This window comes from Pseudozyma hubeiensis (assembly GCF_000403515.1).
Source record: "Pseudozyma hubeiensis SY62 DNA, scaffold: PHS11, whole genome shotgun sequence".
NCBI classification, from domain to species: domain Eukaryota; kingdom Fungi; phylum Basidiomycota; class Ustilaginomycetes; order Ustilaginales; family Ustilaginaceae; genus Pseudozyma; species Pseudozyma hubeiensis.
The window spans coordinates 136,934-153,456 of record NW_012133793.1 but is presented as its reverse complement, the minus strand read 5'-3'; the positions used below and the strand labels follow the sequence as shown (position 1 = coordinate 153,456).

At 58.9% G+C, this 16,523-nt stretch overlaps 5 protein-coding genes across 5 annotated transcripts; 3 read left to right on the top strand and 2 right to left on the bottom strand.

The window, feature by feature from the left end:
• Positions 1 to 1,245: 1,245 nt before the first annotated feature.
• PHSY_000854 (hypothetical protein) lies at positions 1,246 to 2,996 on the bottom strand (the record flags this gene model as incomplete). The annotated part of the gene is made up of 3 exons (XM_012331487.1): positions 1,246 to 1,559; positions 1,817 to 2,112; positions 2,875 to 2,996. 3 exons carry the CDS (start codon positions 2,994 to 2,996, stop codon positions 1,246 to 1,248), a joined length of 732 nt encoding a protein of 243 aa, XP_012186877.1.
• A 49-nt stretch (positions 2,997 to 3,045) lies between these two features.
• Positions 3,046 to 3,712, bottom strand: PHSY_000853 (hypothetical protein; the record flags this gene model as incomplete). Its single annotated transcript, XM_012331486.1, has 2 exons — positions 3,046 to 3,361; positions 3,462 to 3,712. The coding sequence occupies 2 exons, from the start codon at positions 3,710 to 3,712 to the stop codon at positions 3,046 to 3,048; spliced, it is 567 nt and encodes a 188-aa protein (XP_012186876.1).
• A 269-nt stretch (positions 3,713 to 3,981) lies between these two features.
• On the top strand, positions 3,982 to 9,786 carry PHSY_000852 (ATP-binding cassette transporter; the record flags this gene model as incomplete). Its single annotated transcript, XM_012331485.1, has 1 exon — positions 3,982 to 9,786. One exon carries the CDS (start codon positions 3,982 to 3,984, stop codon positions 9,784 to 9,786), a length of 5,805 nt encoding a protein of 1,934 aa, XP_012186875.1.
• Positions 9,787 to 11,682: 1,896 nt separating this feature from the next.
• PHSY_000851 (endopeptidase) lies at positions 11,683 to 13,230 on the top strand (the record flags this gene model as incomplete). Its single annotated transcript, XM_012331484.1, has 1 exon — positions 11,683 to 13,230. The coding sequence occupies one exon, from the start codon at positions 11,683 to 11,685 to the stop codon at positions 13,228 to 13,230; it is 1,548 nt and encodes a 515-aa protein (XP_012186874.1).
• Positions 13,231 to 13,962: 732 nt separating this feature from the next.
• PHSY_000850 (hypothetical protein) lies at positions 13,963 to 16,464 on the top strand (the record flags this gene model as incomplete). The annotated part of the gene is made up of 1 exon (XM_012331483.1): positions 13,963 to 16,464. One exon carries the CDS (start codon positions 13,963 to 13,965, stop codon positions 16,462 to 16,464), a length of 2,502 nt encoding a protein of 833 aa, XP_012186873.1.
• Positions 16,465 to 16,523: the final 59 nt, after the last annotated feature.

The following is a 16,523-nucleotide window of genomic DNA, read 5'->3' as shown; positions in this document are numbered from 1 at the left end:
GGGGGGGGGAGATTGACGCAGCTGTCTACTTATGAAGTCGTGAAGCGAGAGGTTTCAGAGGCGCACTTCTTCCAGCTGTGCTTTTTGGCCACATCCCGCAATCGCCCACACGGGCTGCTGCGCTCGAAACCAAAACGCACGGTCCTCTGCGCGCCTCATTCGGAGTGTCCGCGACGTGATGAGTGAGTTTGTTGATGAATGAAAGGGAGTTGACAGTTCGCAGTTGGGTCGATCCGATGGATGGAGGAAGGGAAGGGGAAAGTGATGAGGGTAGCGGCAGATCCGATGCGCGCTTGGGCATCATTTGTCCAAATTGGCGCGGAAACTGTGTTGCGAAAAGAAAGTTATGCTTTGAATCTTGCCGCAGGTCAAGACGGCTGCCTTTTGGTTCCCTCCTTGCTCGCAATCGGATCGAGAGCGACTGTGGCAATGCAATAAAGGGACAGCATCCAGGCGTAGATTGGTGCCGCGAAACAGAGGCGAAGTCGGCATCGAAGCCCAGTACTGCTCGACAAACAGCGCAATGTTGGGTTGAGCCGCACATGTCAATCATGCTAGAGCTTCCACCGCTGCCACAGCCAAGCTCAAACCGCAGTCTCGACTGGGAAGCTTGAGCTTGACTGGTTGGAGCTTGAGTTTTGTGTTGCAGCAGGTCCAGAAGATGGCGTCGCCAAGTTGACGCTCTAAACGCGTTGGTACGCAAGTTCTCTTTAATAGTCTCTGCGCTACGCTGGGTGAGGACAGCAGCGCTCCTTCTTGATCTATTTGCACCCCTTCGCAATTCAACATCGCACACCTATCAGCAGTTGAGCGGTCAGCTCAACAATCGAGGCTCGAACGGCCATTCATCAACATCACCGGAGAAGACACGATGGAGCCGTGTCGAGTGAGCTGTTCGGTCCAAACAGAATTGAAAATGTTTCTAAAATAGAGTATTGCGAAATAACGAGTCAAGGAACAAGGCAGCTCGGCAAGGGCGCAAGCATTCAGAGAGTGTGAATGAAGGAGGAAAGAGCGTCGGATGCGGTCATGATGGGTCCTGACTTGTGTCAAACTTCCCTGTGGAGCGTCGACGTTGGAGCGGTCTCTACTCCATCGCGGCATCTAGGAACTCCCAGCGTGCGGGTCTCCCAAACAAGGAAATCCGGATTGGCCGATGATCACATGCAAGGGAGATCTAGAATCGTCGAGATGAAGGAGCGCTAAAGGTGTGAGGCGGATTGTCGAGTCGAAACGGCGAGACGTTTAGAGGCCAATGGCACCCGCAGCAACAACGGCGGCGGCAGCAACACCCCACTGGATGAGGTGCTCGGGAATGGAAGCGGGAACGGCAGCGTTGGGCGCGTGGAGATCCGACTTCTGGAGCTTGCCATCAGCAACAGCCTGGATGGTGGCCGAGATGGCCTCGGCGAACGAGACGGCGAGTTCGGACTCGGGGACGGTGAGGGTAGGGTAGTACTGCAAGACCGAGCCAGCCATCTCGCTGGCGACCTCATCGGGCGACTTGGCCTGAGGACCACGGGTGTAGCCGTAGATGAAGTACGAGATCAGCGAGCTGACTGCAGGGTGCGATACGGTCAACGAACGTAGAGGATCGTAGAAGCGGCAAGTGGCAGAACAGAGGGTCAGTAAACTTTAATTAGGTCTCAGTTTTGTGTGCTCCATTGTGTCTGAGTCTCATCAATCATGCCAAGTCGAAGTGTCCAAGTTCGCCCGTGTGCGTGCGGCTGTCGCCTCAGGCTCCATCCCATCCCATCGACTACAAGTCCAACCAAGCTGCTGTGGTCGATTGGCCATTTCTGTCAGGTGTACTCACGGTTGTAGGGGGGAGTGGTGGTGGAGCTGTAGGGGCATCCTGCAGGCCTGTTGCGGGGGTCACCTCCAAGAGGGTCACAGACGCTCATGGCGCCGGAGCCAGAGCCACCGCTTGACGCAGAGCTGGAAGCCATCGAGGTGGGAGCGGCGCTGCTGGAAGACATGGAACCGCTGGCGGACGAAGCAGGAGCCGAGCTGGAAGAGGCGGCGGAGCTGTCCTGGGCAACAGCGCCGCTGGCGGCGAAGGCGGCGAGAAGAGCGACGGGGATGATGCTGAACTTCATCTTGACTGTTCGACTACGACAAAGAAGGACGACGAGAGGTGTGAGAGAAGGGAAGTGAAGATGGGAAGATGGGGATTGGTAAGAAAGGGAAGAGCGGAGGACAGAGAAGACAAGAAGAGCGTTGGAGTCGACAGATACAGGGATGGCGGCCGTTTCGAAACAACATCAAGCGAGAGCGAGCCGACGACTGGGTCAAACCAAGTTGACGACTTCCGGCAGCAGGATGCGGAAGCGCAGAGACCAAGCGGCAAAAAAAGAAACGGCACCTGCACACAAGAGACCGGCAGGCGACAGGCAGAAGGGGCCTGCAGAGAGACGGTCAACAAACACACAAGAGGCGGAATGTCACGGCTGTAGAGTCAGAGGAGCAGTGCCGACAAGCGGAGAAAATGAGGGATGCAGCAAGCTGCAGGCGAGATCGTCAGCGCGATGTTTTGACCGCAGACGGAAGCATCCAAAGCAAAGAAGCGCAGCGGGAAATGGGTTCCGCGAGAAACCAGAGCGAGCTGCGCTCAAGCAGTCCAGCCGCCAAGGCTGCGTTATCGCTGCCAATATTGCGATAGGTTTTTTGACCTTTTTTTTTTTCTTTCTAATTTCTCCAATTGTCAAATGATCCGCGCGCAGGCAGAGAGAGACTGACCGCATCGAGGCAGCTGACGGATATCCGCACAGATCAACTGTGTCTCTCTGTCCAGAAGTCAATCGCCCAACTTAGACAGGGAATTCATCTCGGAAAATGTGACAGAAAATGATGACAACGTACAGGATGGGCTACCGCCGGCTGAAGCTCGAAAATTCGTGCCTTCTTAGAACTTTGTCCTGCCGCTGCTCCTGCTCGTCAGCGTCGGCATCCATTCCGGCGACTGTGTACCGCCCTGCAGGGCCGCTCGCCGACATAGGAGCCGGCGTGCCGCTTCGAATTGGCACCACAAATGCGACATGACCGTCATGTCAAGAGCATACCCGTCCAATGAGGAGGGAGGGGGATCTGCTCGATCGGGCGCCAGCGTCGATCTGGTCTGCCTTGGCTGATCCCTGTCGGCTTTTCGGCTTTGCAAACGTCGTTACCCTCCCTGCCGGCAGCTTGTAGTCGTTGACAAGTCGGAGGAACCGTGTTCGGGACGAAGTCGCCAGTGTACTGTGTCCGTCCGATCGGACATTCACCGATGCGAGAAAGCCGTTCTCGTTCGGAGGCAACCATCAAGCGGAACAGGCCGAGCCGTCGATCGAACTTTAACAGGTAAGGATTTGATACAGTAATCCTTAACACAGCAGCAGCAGCCACGCGTCACGTGGAGTCTGGAATTTCTCCTCTGTACCGTACCGCAAGAAATTTCGGAGCGGTGGACAAGGGTCATTGACCTGCTCGGAATCTGAGTCAAGGCTGACACAGAACCCTTTCTTCCTCCACCTGCAACGTTCTCATCGTCATCTTGGCAACGGAAGGTCGTGGTCAAGACGAAGGACGAGCACATTGCGACGCTCGTTCCATCGCCAATACTCCCCCGTGGCTCCTCGACAGCAGGCTGTAGGAACGCACATTCATCAGCGCAAAAGTCGCTGGATCGCACCCTCGTTCGGGTAGGAAGTGCAGATTCGGCACGTCCGGACATCCTCGCCGAGCAACTCACGAACAGCGCCTCGCCCTCGCGCAAATTGGTCTTCTGCGTCGGGCTTTCCTCTGCCTTACGACTTCGCCTTGCCACCGTCGGCTCCTGCCGGCATCGTTATCCTGTCTCCCTCCCCCTCGTGGGGCGTTAAGTCACCGGCACGGCCTCAGCTTCACTTGCAGTAGCAGTTTCATCCCTCGAGGATCAGCTCGCAACCTTTGGGATTCGACATTGTCAGTAGCACCGCAGCTGCGGTAGATCCGAATTCGACGATGCCTTCTTCGACGAGTTGCGCAGGGCGACCCGTCTGGAACGGCATCGACTGGGATGTGTGCTTCCAGCAACGCGTCCTCAACTCATCAATACCCATTGCACTCATCTTGCTCTCCTTTCTCACCCTCGTCTTGCATCAGCTGCGCAGACGTCGCGCCCTCACCGCCTCGGCTGAGCAGGTAGCAAGTCTCGACCCAGCAGCTTCCTCCTTTTCGGCCGTCGCTCACGCCTCCTCCGCGCAGCAACACTCCACTCCTGCGCGTCCAGCTGCTTCACGGCGCTCCACCTCTTCTCGCGGCGGCCTCATCGGTCTACCTCGACGCATCTTGAACACCATCTTGCCCTGGAACTCCTCGCGCATCCTTCGCAGCAATAGCGTCTCGTCCGCCTACTCGTCTGCGTTGCCGTTTGGCTCTTCCAATGGTGCCGCCAAGCCCTCGTCGTCAGCCGCTGCATCTCAGGCAGCGCTCGAGGTCTTCCACACGGAAAATGCCGTCATTCTCAACGAAGTCCACCTCACTCCCGCCACCGCCCGCGATCCAAAGTTCGCTTCTCGCCTCCGTCAGCTCGAATTGCTGCGTCGCGTCACGGATGTTCTAGGCTCGGTATTGCTAGCTGCGCTTCACGCTGGCGACTGGGCCAGCGGCTGGCATTCGAGAAGCTATCAAATCTACTGGGCTCTTCTCTGGTTCTACCTCGCCTCGCTCTCCGCCTACTCGCTCGCCTCCCGTCATTCCTTCTTCTCGCACAAGGCAGCGCTCATGTCCGTCTACGTTGTCGTCACCCTCTTCAACCTGCGCACCGCGCTGCTCAATCACCACGCACATCCAAAGCTCCATACCCGTGGAGCCGTCGTGCTGACTGCGATCGAGCTGCTCGTAGGCTGCATCGTCCTGGCACCAACCCTCTTCTTCCCTATGCAGACCGTGCTCCCTCGCGATTTGCGGGCCATCTACTCCACAATGTCGCCCGAGACCCAGCACGGCGTTCCAGGAACTGCCTTCCCCTCGCCACGCCTCTCCAGCGCAGATGAACTTGCACAGCCTCGCGTCATCGACGCCAGCACCGATGCGCCTGCCAACGACCTGATACCTGCTCCCGAGGATACCGCTTCCCTCGTCTCTCGTGCCACCTTCGGCTACGTCACCCCAGCCATCGTCAAGCACTACAGGACGCAGTTCACGCTGGCTGCCATCCCGGATCTGCCCGTGGCCGACAAGGCAGCGGCCGTGGTCGCCTGCTTCCGCGCCTATACCTCTGCCCGATCGGATGAAGGTCCGATCCCGTCCGCTGCTTCGCGCAAATCATCCAAGCAGGGCCTGCATGCCGGTCTTGCACCTTCCACGCGACCTCTGTGGAGACGTCTCTTTGGCCACTTCAAGTGGTTCCTCGCTCTGCAATTCTTCTGGGCCACGCTCGAGGCTGTCCTGGACCTCGTGCCGCCCTTCTTCCTGCAGAAGATCCTCGCTTTCATCGCAGCCAGGGACGAGCAACAACGCAACGGCGACTTTTCGAACGCGCAACCTCTTCACATTGGTATACTCTACGCCTTCGGTATGTTTGTCGGCCAGATCTTTGCCTCCATCTCGGCTTCGCGCGCTCTCTTCATCGGCAGGCGCATCTGCATTCGTTTGCGCGCCATCTTGATCACCGAGATCGTGACAAAGACGCTGCGACGCAAGGACATTGGTAGCACGGGCGACAAGGATGATGACAAGGAGCCCGCGGACGACGAACAGGATCAGGATGACTCAACCGCCGCCGCCAAGAAGGCGAACGGGGCCAACGCAAAGGGCGGCAAGGACGATGCAACATCCAAGCGTGCCACAGATGGCCAGGTAGTCAACCTCATCTCGGTTGATGTGTTCAAGGTGTCCGAAATTTGCGCGTACCTGCACTTCCTCGCCCCTCGCGCTCCGCTCGTCATCGGTCTCTGCCTCGTGTATCTGATTGTTCTGCTCGGCTGGTCCGCCGTCATCGGGTTCCTCGTCCTGCTTGCATCGCTACCCATCCAGACGCTCGTCTCGCGCTGGTTCGTGAAGCTGCAGAAGCGCCTGCTCGAGACCACCGACAAGCGTCTCAACTTGGCCACCGAGGTGCTCGGCTGCATCAAGACGGTGAAATTCTTCGCATGGGAACGCTCCTTTAACGCACGAATGGACGAGGCGCGTCAACGCGAGCTTTCGGTGCTCGCCACCCGCTACCTCGCCTGGCTCTGCAATACGTTTACCTACATGGGCACGCCTATGCTAGTCACCTGTGCCACCTTTGGTGCTCACACCAAACTTTTCCACCAGCCGCTCACCGCCGAAAAGGCCTTCACCGCATTGGCGCTTTTCAACACGCTCCGCAACCCGCTCGATGCGCTTCCTGACATGATCGTGCAGATCCTCAACTCGCTCGTTTCGGTGCGACGTATCGACGCCTATTTGCGTGAGGAGGAGACCAAAAAGTATCAACAGCTTCTGCGCGATGAAGACGCCGGCCACCTTGACGGTGTCGACAGCAGCACCACCGACAATGACGCCAACACGGACGAGGAAGCTCCTGCAAACTCCGCAGCCCCCAAAACCGGGCGCTTGATTGGCTTCGAGGACGCCAGCTTCACGTACGTCGACGAGGATAGCGAGGTCGACGACGGCGCCTTCTGCTTGCGCGAGATTAACCTGCAGTTCCCCGTGGGGAAGCTCAGCATCGTCGCTGGCCCGGTCGGTTCCGGGAAGACGACTCTGCTCATGTCGCTGCTCGGCGAGACGCGTCAGCTGACTGGACGCACATTCATGCCTTGTCCCGTGGCGCGTGCCACCGCTCCCATCGACCCTCGGACAGGTCTTAGCGAGTCAGTGGCTTACTGCAGTCAGAGCCCGTGGCTGCTCGGCACGACGCTCAAGGAGAACGTGCTCTTCGGCTCGCCCTACGACGAGCGCCGCTACCGCGCCGTCGTCAAGGCTTGTGCCCTTGAGCCCGATCTCAAGATCCTCGAATACGGCGATGAGACCGAAGTCGGCGAGAAGGGAACCTCCTTGTCTGGTGGTCAAAAGGCCCGAATTGCTCTTGCGCGAGCCCTCTACTCGTCGGCCAAGCACGTACTCATCGATGACGCCCTCTCGGCGGTTGACAGCCACACCGCAAAGCACCTCTATCGTCACGCGCTCAAGGGCGCGCTCGCCAAGAATCGCACCATCATCCTCGTCACGCACGCCATCAGCCTCTGTCTCCCAGGTGCCGCCTTTGCAGTGGCGATGGACAACGGCAGTGTAGTTGCAGCAGGTACGCCCGACGTGGTCAACGCAACCGGCGTGTTTTCAGAGGAGGGAGAGGCGCTGCAGTCGAGCCTCAAAGCCGGACAAAGCGACGAGCAAGATCACGAGGAGATGACGATCGAAGAGCTGGCCGCCGGCGGTAGCGACGAAGCGGAGCGCGAAGAAATGGCCAAGAAGCTGGAGAAGAAAAAGGTTCACACCAACGAGGAGACCTACAGCTCCGGGTCCGTCGGGACCAAAAACTACAGCCTCTACCTGGGCTCCGTAGCTAGCAAGGCGCGGTATGCGGTGCTGCTGTGGGGCTCGCTCTTGCTGTTCTTCTTTGCTGTGCGTCTTCTCGACATCGGCTCCGGCGCTTGGCTTATGCGTTGGGCACGATCGCACGACTATCGCGAGGAGGCGACCGGTATCCGCTTGGCAGCTGTCGGAGCGCCCGCACAGCAGCGTCCGGTCCGCTCTGCCTCAGAGCAGATTCAGACGTTCATGACGACTCCATTGATCGACACGATCTGGACCAACCGGCCGACGTTGCTGGGCAATCTGCGCCTAGATGACCTCTTGCATCGATTGCCGGATTCTTTCGCGACGACCAAACCGCTGCAGGACGGTGATACTGTCACCGGGAATGTACCGATCGATGTCTTCTCTGCGGCCGATGGGCTCGGTGGACAGCACGTGCTTTCATTGGATACACACAACAGCAGTCATTTGTCCAAGAGGCGAGTGGGCGGCGCATTCAACCCTCTGGCCACCCACGAACGACGTCGAAGCAGCGAAGATCTCGACACGTACTACCTCAGCGTCTACCTGGCCATCTCGCTCGGCTTCATGATCATGGCCGTGCTGCGAGATGGGTACGAATTCTTCATCTCGCTCCGAGCCTCCCGCCGAATCTATCGACGACTCACGGATGCCATCCTGAATGCCAGGCCGCAGTTCTTCGACCGCACGCCGGTGGGACGCATCATGAACCGACTCTCCAAGGACGTCGAGACGGTGGACCAGGAGATGGCGGTGTGCATGCTCTTCTTGCTCGAGTGCACGCTCACTGCGACCGCGATCTTGGTGCTGATCTGCTGGGCCACGCCGATCTTCCTCGTGGTTGCGCTGATTGTGATCTGCGTCTACACGGTGATCGGCGCACTGTATCTGGTCAGCTCGCGCGATCTGAAGCGTATCGAGTCGGTGGAGCGATCGCCCATCTACACGGTCGTTGGTGAGGTGCTCAACGGATGCGTCGTTATCCGCGCGTACGGCGACGCCGGTCGCTTCACGCGACACTGCCTGCGACTGGTAGACAAGGCCAACCGAGCATTTTTCTTCCTGTGGTACGAGAACCGATGGCTGTCGGTGCGTGTCGACATTGCGGGCGCGTCCGTGGCGTTCCTGTCAGCCGTCTTCCTGCTGCTGCGGACCGACATCAAGGCGAGCTTGGCTGGGTTTGTGCTTGCGTACGCCATCACGTTTGTCGAGTCGGTGCTGTGGATTGTACGCATGTACACGCAGACCGAGATCAACATGAACAGCGTGGAGCGCATCAGCGAGTATCTGGATCTGGAGCCGGAACGTCAGTCGGGTCAGGAGCCTCCAGCATACTGGCCAAGCAGCGAGGGCAAGATCGTGATCAAGGATTTGGCGGTGCGATACACGCCCGAGTTCCCTCGTGTGCTGGATGGCATCGACCTCGAGTTCGAGCCGCGCGAGAAGGTGGGTATCGTCGGACGCACAGGATCGGGCAAGTCGACGCTGGCGCTGTGCTTCTTCCGCTTCCTGGAGGCGGAGCAAGGCTCGATCGAGATTGACGGTGTCGACATTGCGTCGATCCCGATCCGCACGCTGCGAGAGAGGCTGACGGTGATTCCGCAAGACGCGCAGCTGTTCAGCGGTACGGTGCGATCCAACTTGGATCCGTTCAACGTGTACGAGGACGGCGAGCTGTGGATGGCGCTCGAGAGATGTCGCTTGGCGTCGTTTGCTACGCCGGCGGCTTCGCGAGCCGTGAGCCGTGCACCCAGCCGTCCCGGATCGCCGGGACCCGACGACGACGGCAATGCCGAACAAGTCGTGGATGCGGAGATGTACAGTCGAACGAACATCATCACGTCGCTGGACGCACCCGTCGAGCAAGGTGGACGCAACTTCTCAGCAGGTCAGAAGCAGCTTCTCGCCCTGGCACGTGGACTGCTCAAGCTCCGCGACAGTCGCATCCTCGTTCTCGACGAGAGCACGGCCAACCTGGACTCGGCGTCGGACGCACAGATCCAAAAGACGATCCGACAGGAGATGGCACCGCAGGCGACGATCATCACGATTGCACACAGGATCAAGACAATCGCCGACTACGACAAGATCGTGGTGCTGGGCAAGGGGAAGGTGATCGAGTGCGGCTCGCCGCTGTCGCTGATGGAGGACCAGTCGAGCGTGTTCCACTCGATGTGCGAGCAGAGCGGAGAGATGGGCGAGTTGCTTCGCATCGCCAAAGAGGCGGATGCGCAAAGGGCGTCGTCCGGCAGCGGCAACGGCAAGGCGAGCACGAGCTGAGCCGCAGCAGCAATCGGGCGACAAAAGGGGGCTCGCTTCGAGCACCTACCGTGGCAAACAAAGTGTGTGCCATCTGTGATTATCGAACATGTATCAGCTTCAATCGGGGAATAGATTTCACCATTACAGTATGTATCCGTATCGACACAAATGAGGTAAAAGGTCGCTGGGTTATCTGCCATGGAGCGAGCCGACAGAATCGTATATCGATCGGGGCGGCACCGTACAGGCCACCAACCGTGAGTAAAAGCTGCCAGGGGCTCTGGCTGGGCTGCAGCAACACGCGATCTCTGCCGTGGAGATAGGTCTCAGTAGTGCTGCTGCAAGGAGTTTTCGCGAATCGTGGCAATCCTCGGCGCAGCGTGACCTTCTGTTGCAGCAGTCGGAGCACACCCCTAGATGCACAGAAGACTCTCAAGAGCCGTGTTCGATCGGCAACGACACCGAATCGACTGCAAGCGTGTCCAGGAGCCAAAGCCAAGTCGTAGCTGTGTGATTAGAGTTGGCGGTCCGACGGACACGACTTTTGAATGAAATGCACGTTGCCAAGAGAGAGAGACACGGGGGTTCCTGGTTGAAACTGTATTGCTGATTTTGTTTTCTGAAGTCTGTTTTGCACCGGTACGCGTTCTCCGAGGGAAGCACGTTTTGTACGACACTCTTTTCGTAGACGCAGCGATTTGCCTCGAAAAGCACTCCAGGCCTCAAACCAACCCCATTGGCGTCTACCAGACTCGACAGGTTGCAAAAGTGCGAACCCTTCGAACACCTCACTTACACGCTAGCGGAGGCGGGTCGCCGTGAAACCCCGAGCGGGAATACCAAGCTCAAATTGACTTTGATGGCAGCACGAGCCTACACTGCAGCTGAGGGAGGAGAGAGAGAGGGAGAGAAGGACTCTTGCAGACCGCCCATGCACGCACGCATGCTGATTTTCAGGAACAATTCGCCTCGAAACCCAAACTGCTTTTGCCAAGCGAGAGAAGCAGAGCGGTCGAGCTTGCTCGACATGGGCCGGGCGGGAAACGGCATGATTTTTGAGAAAAGAGGAAAACACAAGGACAGGGTTAAATTGAGATTGGGCGCGCCGATCCCCTCTCTCTTAGGTTGGTAATTGCTAGCGCGTGCCGTTGTGTACATCCTCACGTCGGCAGGTGAGAAGAGGAAGGCGCCGAAATGAAGAGGTGCCGCTTCAAAAGCACCTCGCCGCTGGTGGTGCTAGAATTTCATCTCCGCTTTGCACAAACTGGCCAGCGCAACCGCCTCTTGAGACGCCAAGCTTGAACCAAGATCAAACCAACACTGACAGACACACATGGGAAACCCAAAAAGCCTACTTTCTCCGTACGACCGTCAAGGAGTGTACACTGTAGCTGTGTATACATTTGTTCTCCCCCTCTCCCTGTTTCTGTGACACACACTGACGGGAGCCGTTCCTGCCGCTGCTCGCTCAACTTACTCGACGTACAGCATTGCGCTACGACACCCTGTGTATCCATCATGTCGCGCTGATCCCCTAGACACTTGCATCCCTGAAGCCCCGCCCGCACCCTTCTGTCGATCCCTTTTTACGCTTTTCCTTCTCCGACACAGCTGCGCTGTCGTTCCGGCCTTTCCTCCTCCCTCGTCCCCCCTCCGTCTTGCGTCCTCCCTCAACCCTTGACACTCCGCCGTGCTTCGTTCTGGTTCTGCCACAACCATCTAGTCGGTCACTTCGGTGTGGTTCGATCCGCCTCGTGCGCGTTTACTGTTGGCTCCGTCCTAGTTCAAAACACGGCTCCTCACCCGTTTCGACGCGCCCTTTCGTTATAAGAGCGCCACTCCCATCGACACGCTCCCTTTCACCGTAGACCTTGATCTTTGGATAGCATCAACCTCCTCCGACACCACTTCACGATGAAGTCCACCTTTGCGTTGGCTGGCCTTGCCGCCACTGCCACCCTCACCACCGTCGTTTACGCCAAGCAGCAGCTCGAAGTCTCGCACGAGCCCCTTTCGGGCTTCTTCGCCGCCGATGGTACGCCGTCTCATCCCAAGTTCCTCGCCTCGCGATGGGAGACCTCGGAGCTGCCGCTCGACTTCCGCAAGCGCGACATCTCTGGCGCCGGCTCGAAGCGAAGCGACAAGGCTTGCCGCTCCGAACGAGGCAAGCAGCACGCCAAGGACCACCACGGCCAGTTCAAGGACCGTCACAGCATCCGCGAGACGCTCGACCACCTTGGCAACACGGTGAGCAGCTGGATCGAGGGCGGAAAGATGCACGACCACTCGATGGGCATCGTCATCAACAAGGCCACCGACAACTCTGCCGACAACGAGTGGCTCGTCAACGTCGGGTTCGGCACGCGTGCGCAGAAGCTCAAGATGGTGTTTGACTCGGGCAGCTCGGACACGTGGGTCTACTCTCCGGCTTGCTGCTACGCCAACAACCACACCTTCTTTGATCCTGCCAGGTCGTCCACCTACCACAACCGAACCGTCGACGCGAGCGGCAACCCGCAGGTCGCCGCCGCCGGTACGCCCGGTCAGGCGTGGTCTTACAGCTACGGCTCCGGCTCCACCTCGAACGGCTACGTCGGCATCGACGACTTTACGTTTGGCCAGCAGAGGCTCAAGGTGGAACAGCTGCCATTGGCGCTCATCACCAGCATCACTGGTGGCTCGCGTGCTTCGCGCGGCATGGAGGGCCTCGTGGGTCTTTCGTCTGGAAGCGGTTCGAGCACGCAGGGAGGATGGACGACACCGTTCGAGGCCATGTCATCGCGCGGTCAGATCGCCGAGACCTACCTCACCGCCACGCTGCGAAAGGCCGACCGCAACACGGGCAAGGGCGGTGGAGGACGCTACACGTTTGGCGAGATCGACGACGAGCTCCTGGACGGAAACATCACCTGGACGCGTGCGCTGTCGCCGTATCTGTGGGCTGGTTACTTTGACCAGATGACCATGGGCGACACGCTCCTCGCCAAGGCACCGGGCACCGCCGATCGACCTCAACGCTTCATGATCGACACTGGCTCCGCCGTGTTCTACCTTCCCTCGCCCATTGTCGCCGACATCAACAACCAGATCAAAGGTTCCTACGTCGCCGATCAATCTAGCGGTCTGGCTTTCCCTTACCTCGTGCCCTGCGACACGGGCCTCAAGCACTACGAGAGGAAAGCCAAGAACCCGACGTTCAACCTCCAAGTCGGCGGCACCAACTTCACCATCCCCAAGGAGGACTACGTGTTCTACGCCAACGAGCCCATCCCACCTGCTACCATCGGTGGCAGGAAGAACATGTGCTACTCGGCCTTCCAGACGGGTCCCGCGCAGATCTCGATCATCGGCTTGAGCTTCATCAAGAACCACGTCGTTGTGCTCGACCAAGGTGGACGCAACTTGACGGTGTCGGCGCGCAGAATCGGTCTGGGTCAGAGGAAGGATGTCCGCTATGAGTGAAGGCGAAAAAGACGCAGCATCGTTCGTTAGAGTCTCTGTACATAAGCTTGATCTTCTTAGACGCTCAAAATGTCACCGGATTGCATCTTGAAACGTGTCTGTTCGTGCTGTCTTGCAGTCGCTCCACTTCCGACCATGAGCAGCGACTGGAGGTTGAGCGCGCGAATGCCGACGATGTGATGCTTTGAAAGTGATGTGGGACAATCTCATTGCTCGTCACATGCAGCAGGCAAAGGGTGTGAGAAAGAAAGACTACGGAAGTGCACGATTTTTCCTTTTTCCCACACCACACAGCGCAATTTCGAATTCAGGGTGCAGTCACTCCCAAAGGCAACCCTGCAGCTGTCTTGGTCGGATTGGGAAGATCGCTCTCCGATGGCCCTTTGAGCGGAGACTCCGACCGACTTGATACGCCCACCTCTCCTTTCGCACTCTCAAGATCATTCGACGGCTACAGTCAGCATCCATACCCACCACGGAGGTCACCCTCGTTGATCAAGCTGACGTTCAAGCAGGCCCACGACGCAGAGCTCGAAGACGCAGTTTAGATCAGGACCATCTACAAGCACATCAAGGCTGTTCCGACCAAGCCTTCTCAGACTTTTTGAAAAGAGCCGAGCCGTCAGCGTCATCTTTCGCCTACAGACCTATCCCTCTGATGGATTCTTGATCTGGTCGTTGCTGCTGCTGCTGCTGTAGCTGCGCCGCCGCCGAGGCCAAGCCGTGGCTGCCATGTCAACGACGCAACCAGGCAGCCAGAACTCCCATGCTAGATCTGCGTTCGCTACGTCCTCATCCGACTTTGCACTCCCCTTCAGCGCAGCAAGAACTACACCCGACAATGCTGCAACCAACAGCAACAACACAGCCAGCGGCAGTGGCAGTGGAAGCAGTGCAGGGTTCTTCCAATCCAACGCTGCCTCTTCGGTGCCCATCTCGATCCCTTCTAGTCCTTCCCTTTCGCTGAGCTTCAATCAGCCGAGCGACGCCCAGAACGTCCACATGCTGGGCTCATCACCTTCTAAGCTCGCAACTGCAGGAGCAGGACTTGGTATCGGCAATCTGCCCTCACCTTCGACCAGAGACCACCCGAACCCACTGGCATACCAATTCAACGCTCAGCCGCAGTCACCAACATTGTCACTCGCAGGCGAAGGATGGCCACCACCGCCGTTTACCGTCCTTCCCTCCGCTGCATCGACCACATCCTCATCCGGCAGCGTAACCACCCCCGCCGCTCTGCTCCGACGTGCTCAGGCAATGCACTCTCCCGGCTTTGCTCTCTCCTCCCCGGCGCGCTTCCGTCGAGCAAGTATGCTGGGTCGAGAGATCACTCCTTTCCACCTCGACAGAGACGACCGCTCGGACGAAGACGAGTCGTCTCACGACACTGCTTCGGCGCAGAAGCAGGTGGCGAGAAGAGGCTCAAATCAGGATCCAGACGATGGAGATGACGAGATGATGCAGGTGGAAGACGACGATGCCATGGCTTCACGTGCGCCCAGCACACCTGTCATGGGTCCGCCGCTTTCGTTCTTCAGCACGCCAAACACGCCTCCCCCAGCAGCATCTTCGCAATTACCAGTTGCGAGACCCGGCCTAGCATCTTCCGCATTAGCAAGAGCGTCCGCATCTGATTCGGGCCAGGACAGCTCCTCGTCTGCTGGCGGCGCAGGCTTGTCGCGCCAGGTACCGCGCTCACCCTCTACTGGGCCCTCGGTGGGATCTCCTTTCGGACATGGAGGCAATCGATCCCGCTCGTCGTCCCTGCTTTCGTCCAATGTCGTTCGCAAAGCCGTGACACGGCGAGGTAACCTTTTGCCCAAGGATCGATCCGTCGCACGAGTCGCAGCCTCGTTGCAAGATGAAAGCAAACCCGAAGACTCAGAGATCGCCTCGGAGGCCAAATTGCAGAAACGTCTCGGCGGGGACGCAACCTTGCCGCGCACACCTCGCTTCGGTCCCAGTGCCGGCAGCAGCTCGAGTGGCGCAGCCGGTGGCAGCAGCAGCAGCAGTGGCAATGCCATGCGGGCGTCGAAATCGCCATTCTTCGGTGCGACCGCTGGTGGGGCCAGTGGAGCAGGAGCTCTGCGTTCGGGCTTCTCCCGACGCAAGTATATGTGGGACGACGACGTGGACGACATCCGAGGTGTGTTCGCAGCCGACGGTCTCGACGACGCGGAGAGCTCGGATATGTCTTCCGAAGAGGAGGAGATGATGATGTACTACTCGCGCACCGATTCGCTTTCCGACGAAGAGGATGAGATGCGCAGTCGTGCACCGGACGCCTCGAACATGATGCAAGATATTGCCTCTTCCTCCACCGTTCCTACTGATCTGGCGAATGCAGCCGGCGGAAACGACGCTTCTGCACAAGTCGACGGCGTGGGTGGTGGCGGTGTTGGGAGCACTGCGGTGCTATCATCTAGCTTCGGCTCCACCGCAACGACCCCCTCAGGTGTCGGCTCGCTGCCGAAACGCAAGAACAACGCGCTCTGGATGGGATTCCGCGACAAAGGCAATGCGCACAGATGGTCGCCCAGCGCTTCCGCTTCCTCCGGCGCCGCAGCTGGTGGGACTTTCGCCGGAGAACGCGCAGCCTGGCGTCGAGGAGCCGGCGCAAGCTCTGCAATGGACCTCGACACCTCTCCGCGCATCCTCGGTGCCGCCGGCTCGGGCGCCCGCCTCTCGAAACGCAAGACGATGGGCGACGACAGGTACGAACCGTACAAACGACGCGCTGTGTCACCCATGAACCTCGGCTCATCGCTAGGCACCACGCCGACCAACGCGAGTTTCGCAGCGGCCGTAGCAGCCGCAGCGTCTTCCTCCAACACTGGCCAGACAGTCGGCGGTACCGGTGGCGGTGGATCAAATTCTCCCCTCCTGATGCCCATCTCTTCCCCCGGTGGAGGCATGCTCTACCGCGGCATACACCACTACGCAGCATACCGCTACTCTACCTCTCCGACGATCTCGCGACCCTGCACTCCGGTCAACTCCGCCTCTACTCCAGCGACGGCGGCAGCGGTGGCGTCGACGAGTGCGATCGTCGCGATGGGATCCTTTTCGCCTGCTGCGTCGGGAAGTGGACCAGGGTACGGATCGGGCGCGTTGGGGTTGTCGATTTCAGCGAACAATACGCAGAGCTTGGAGACGCGGATGCAGCTCGAGCAGCAGGAGGAGAATGAGGCGCTGATGGACGAGAAGGTGGGTATGCTGGGGTTGTCGTAACGGGGAGCGGGCGGCTCAGATAGGCTGATCAGGGTCGGAGACAGAAATGGGTTCTGACT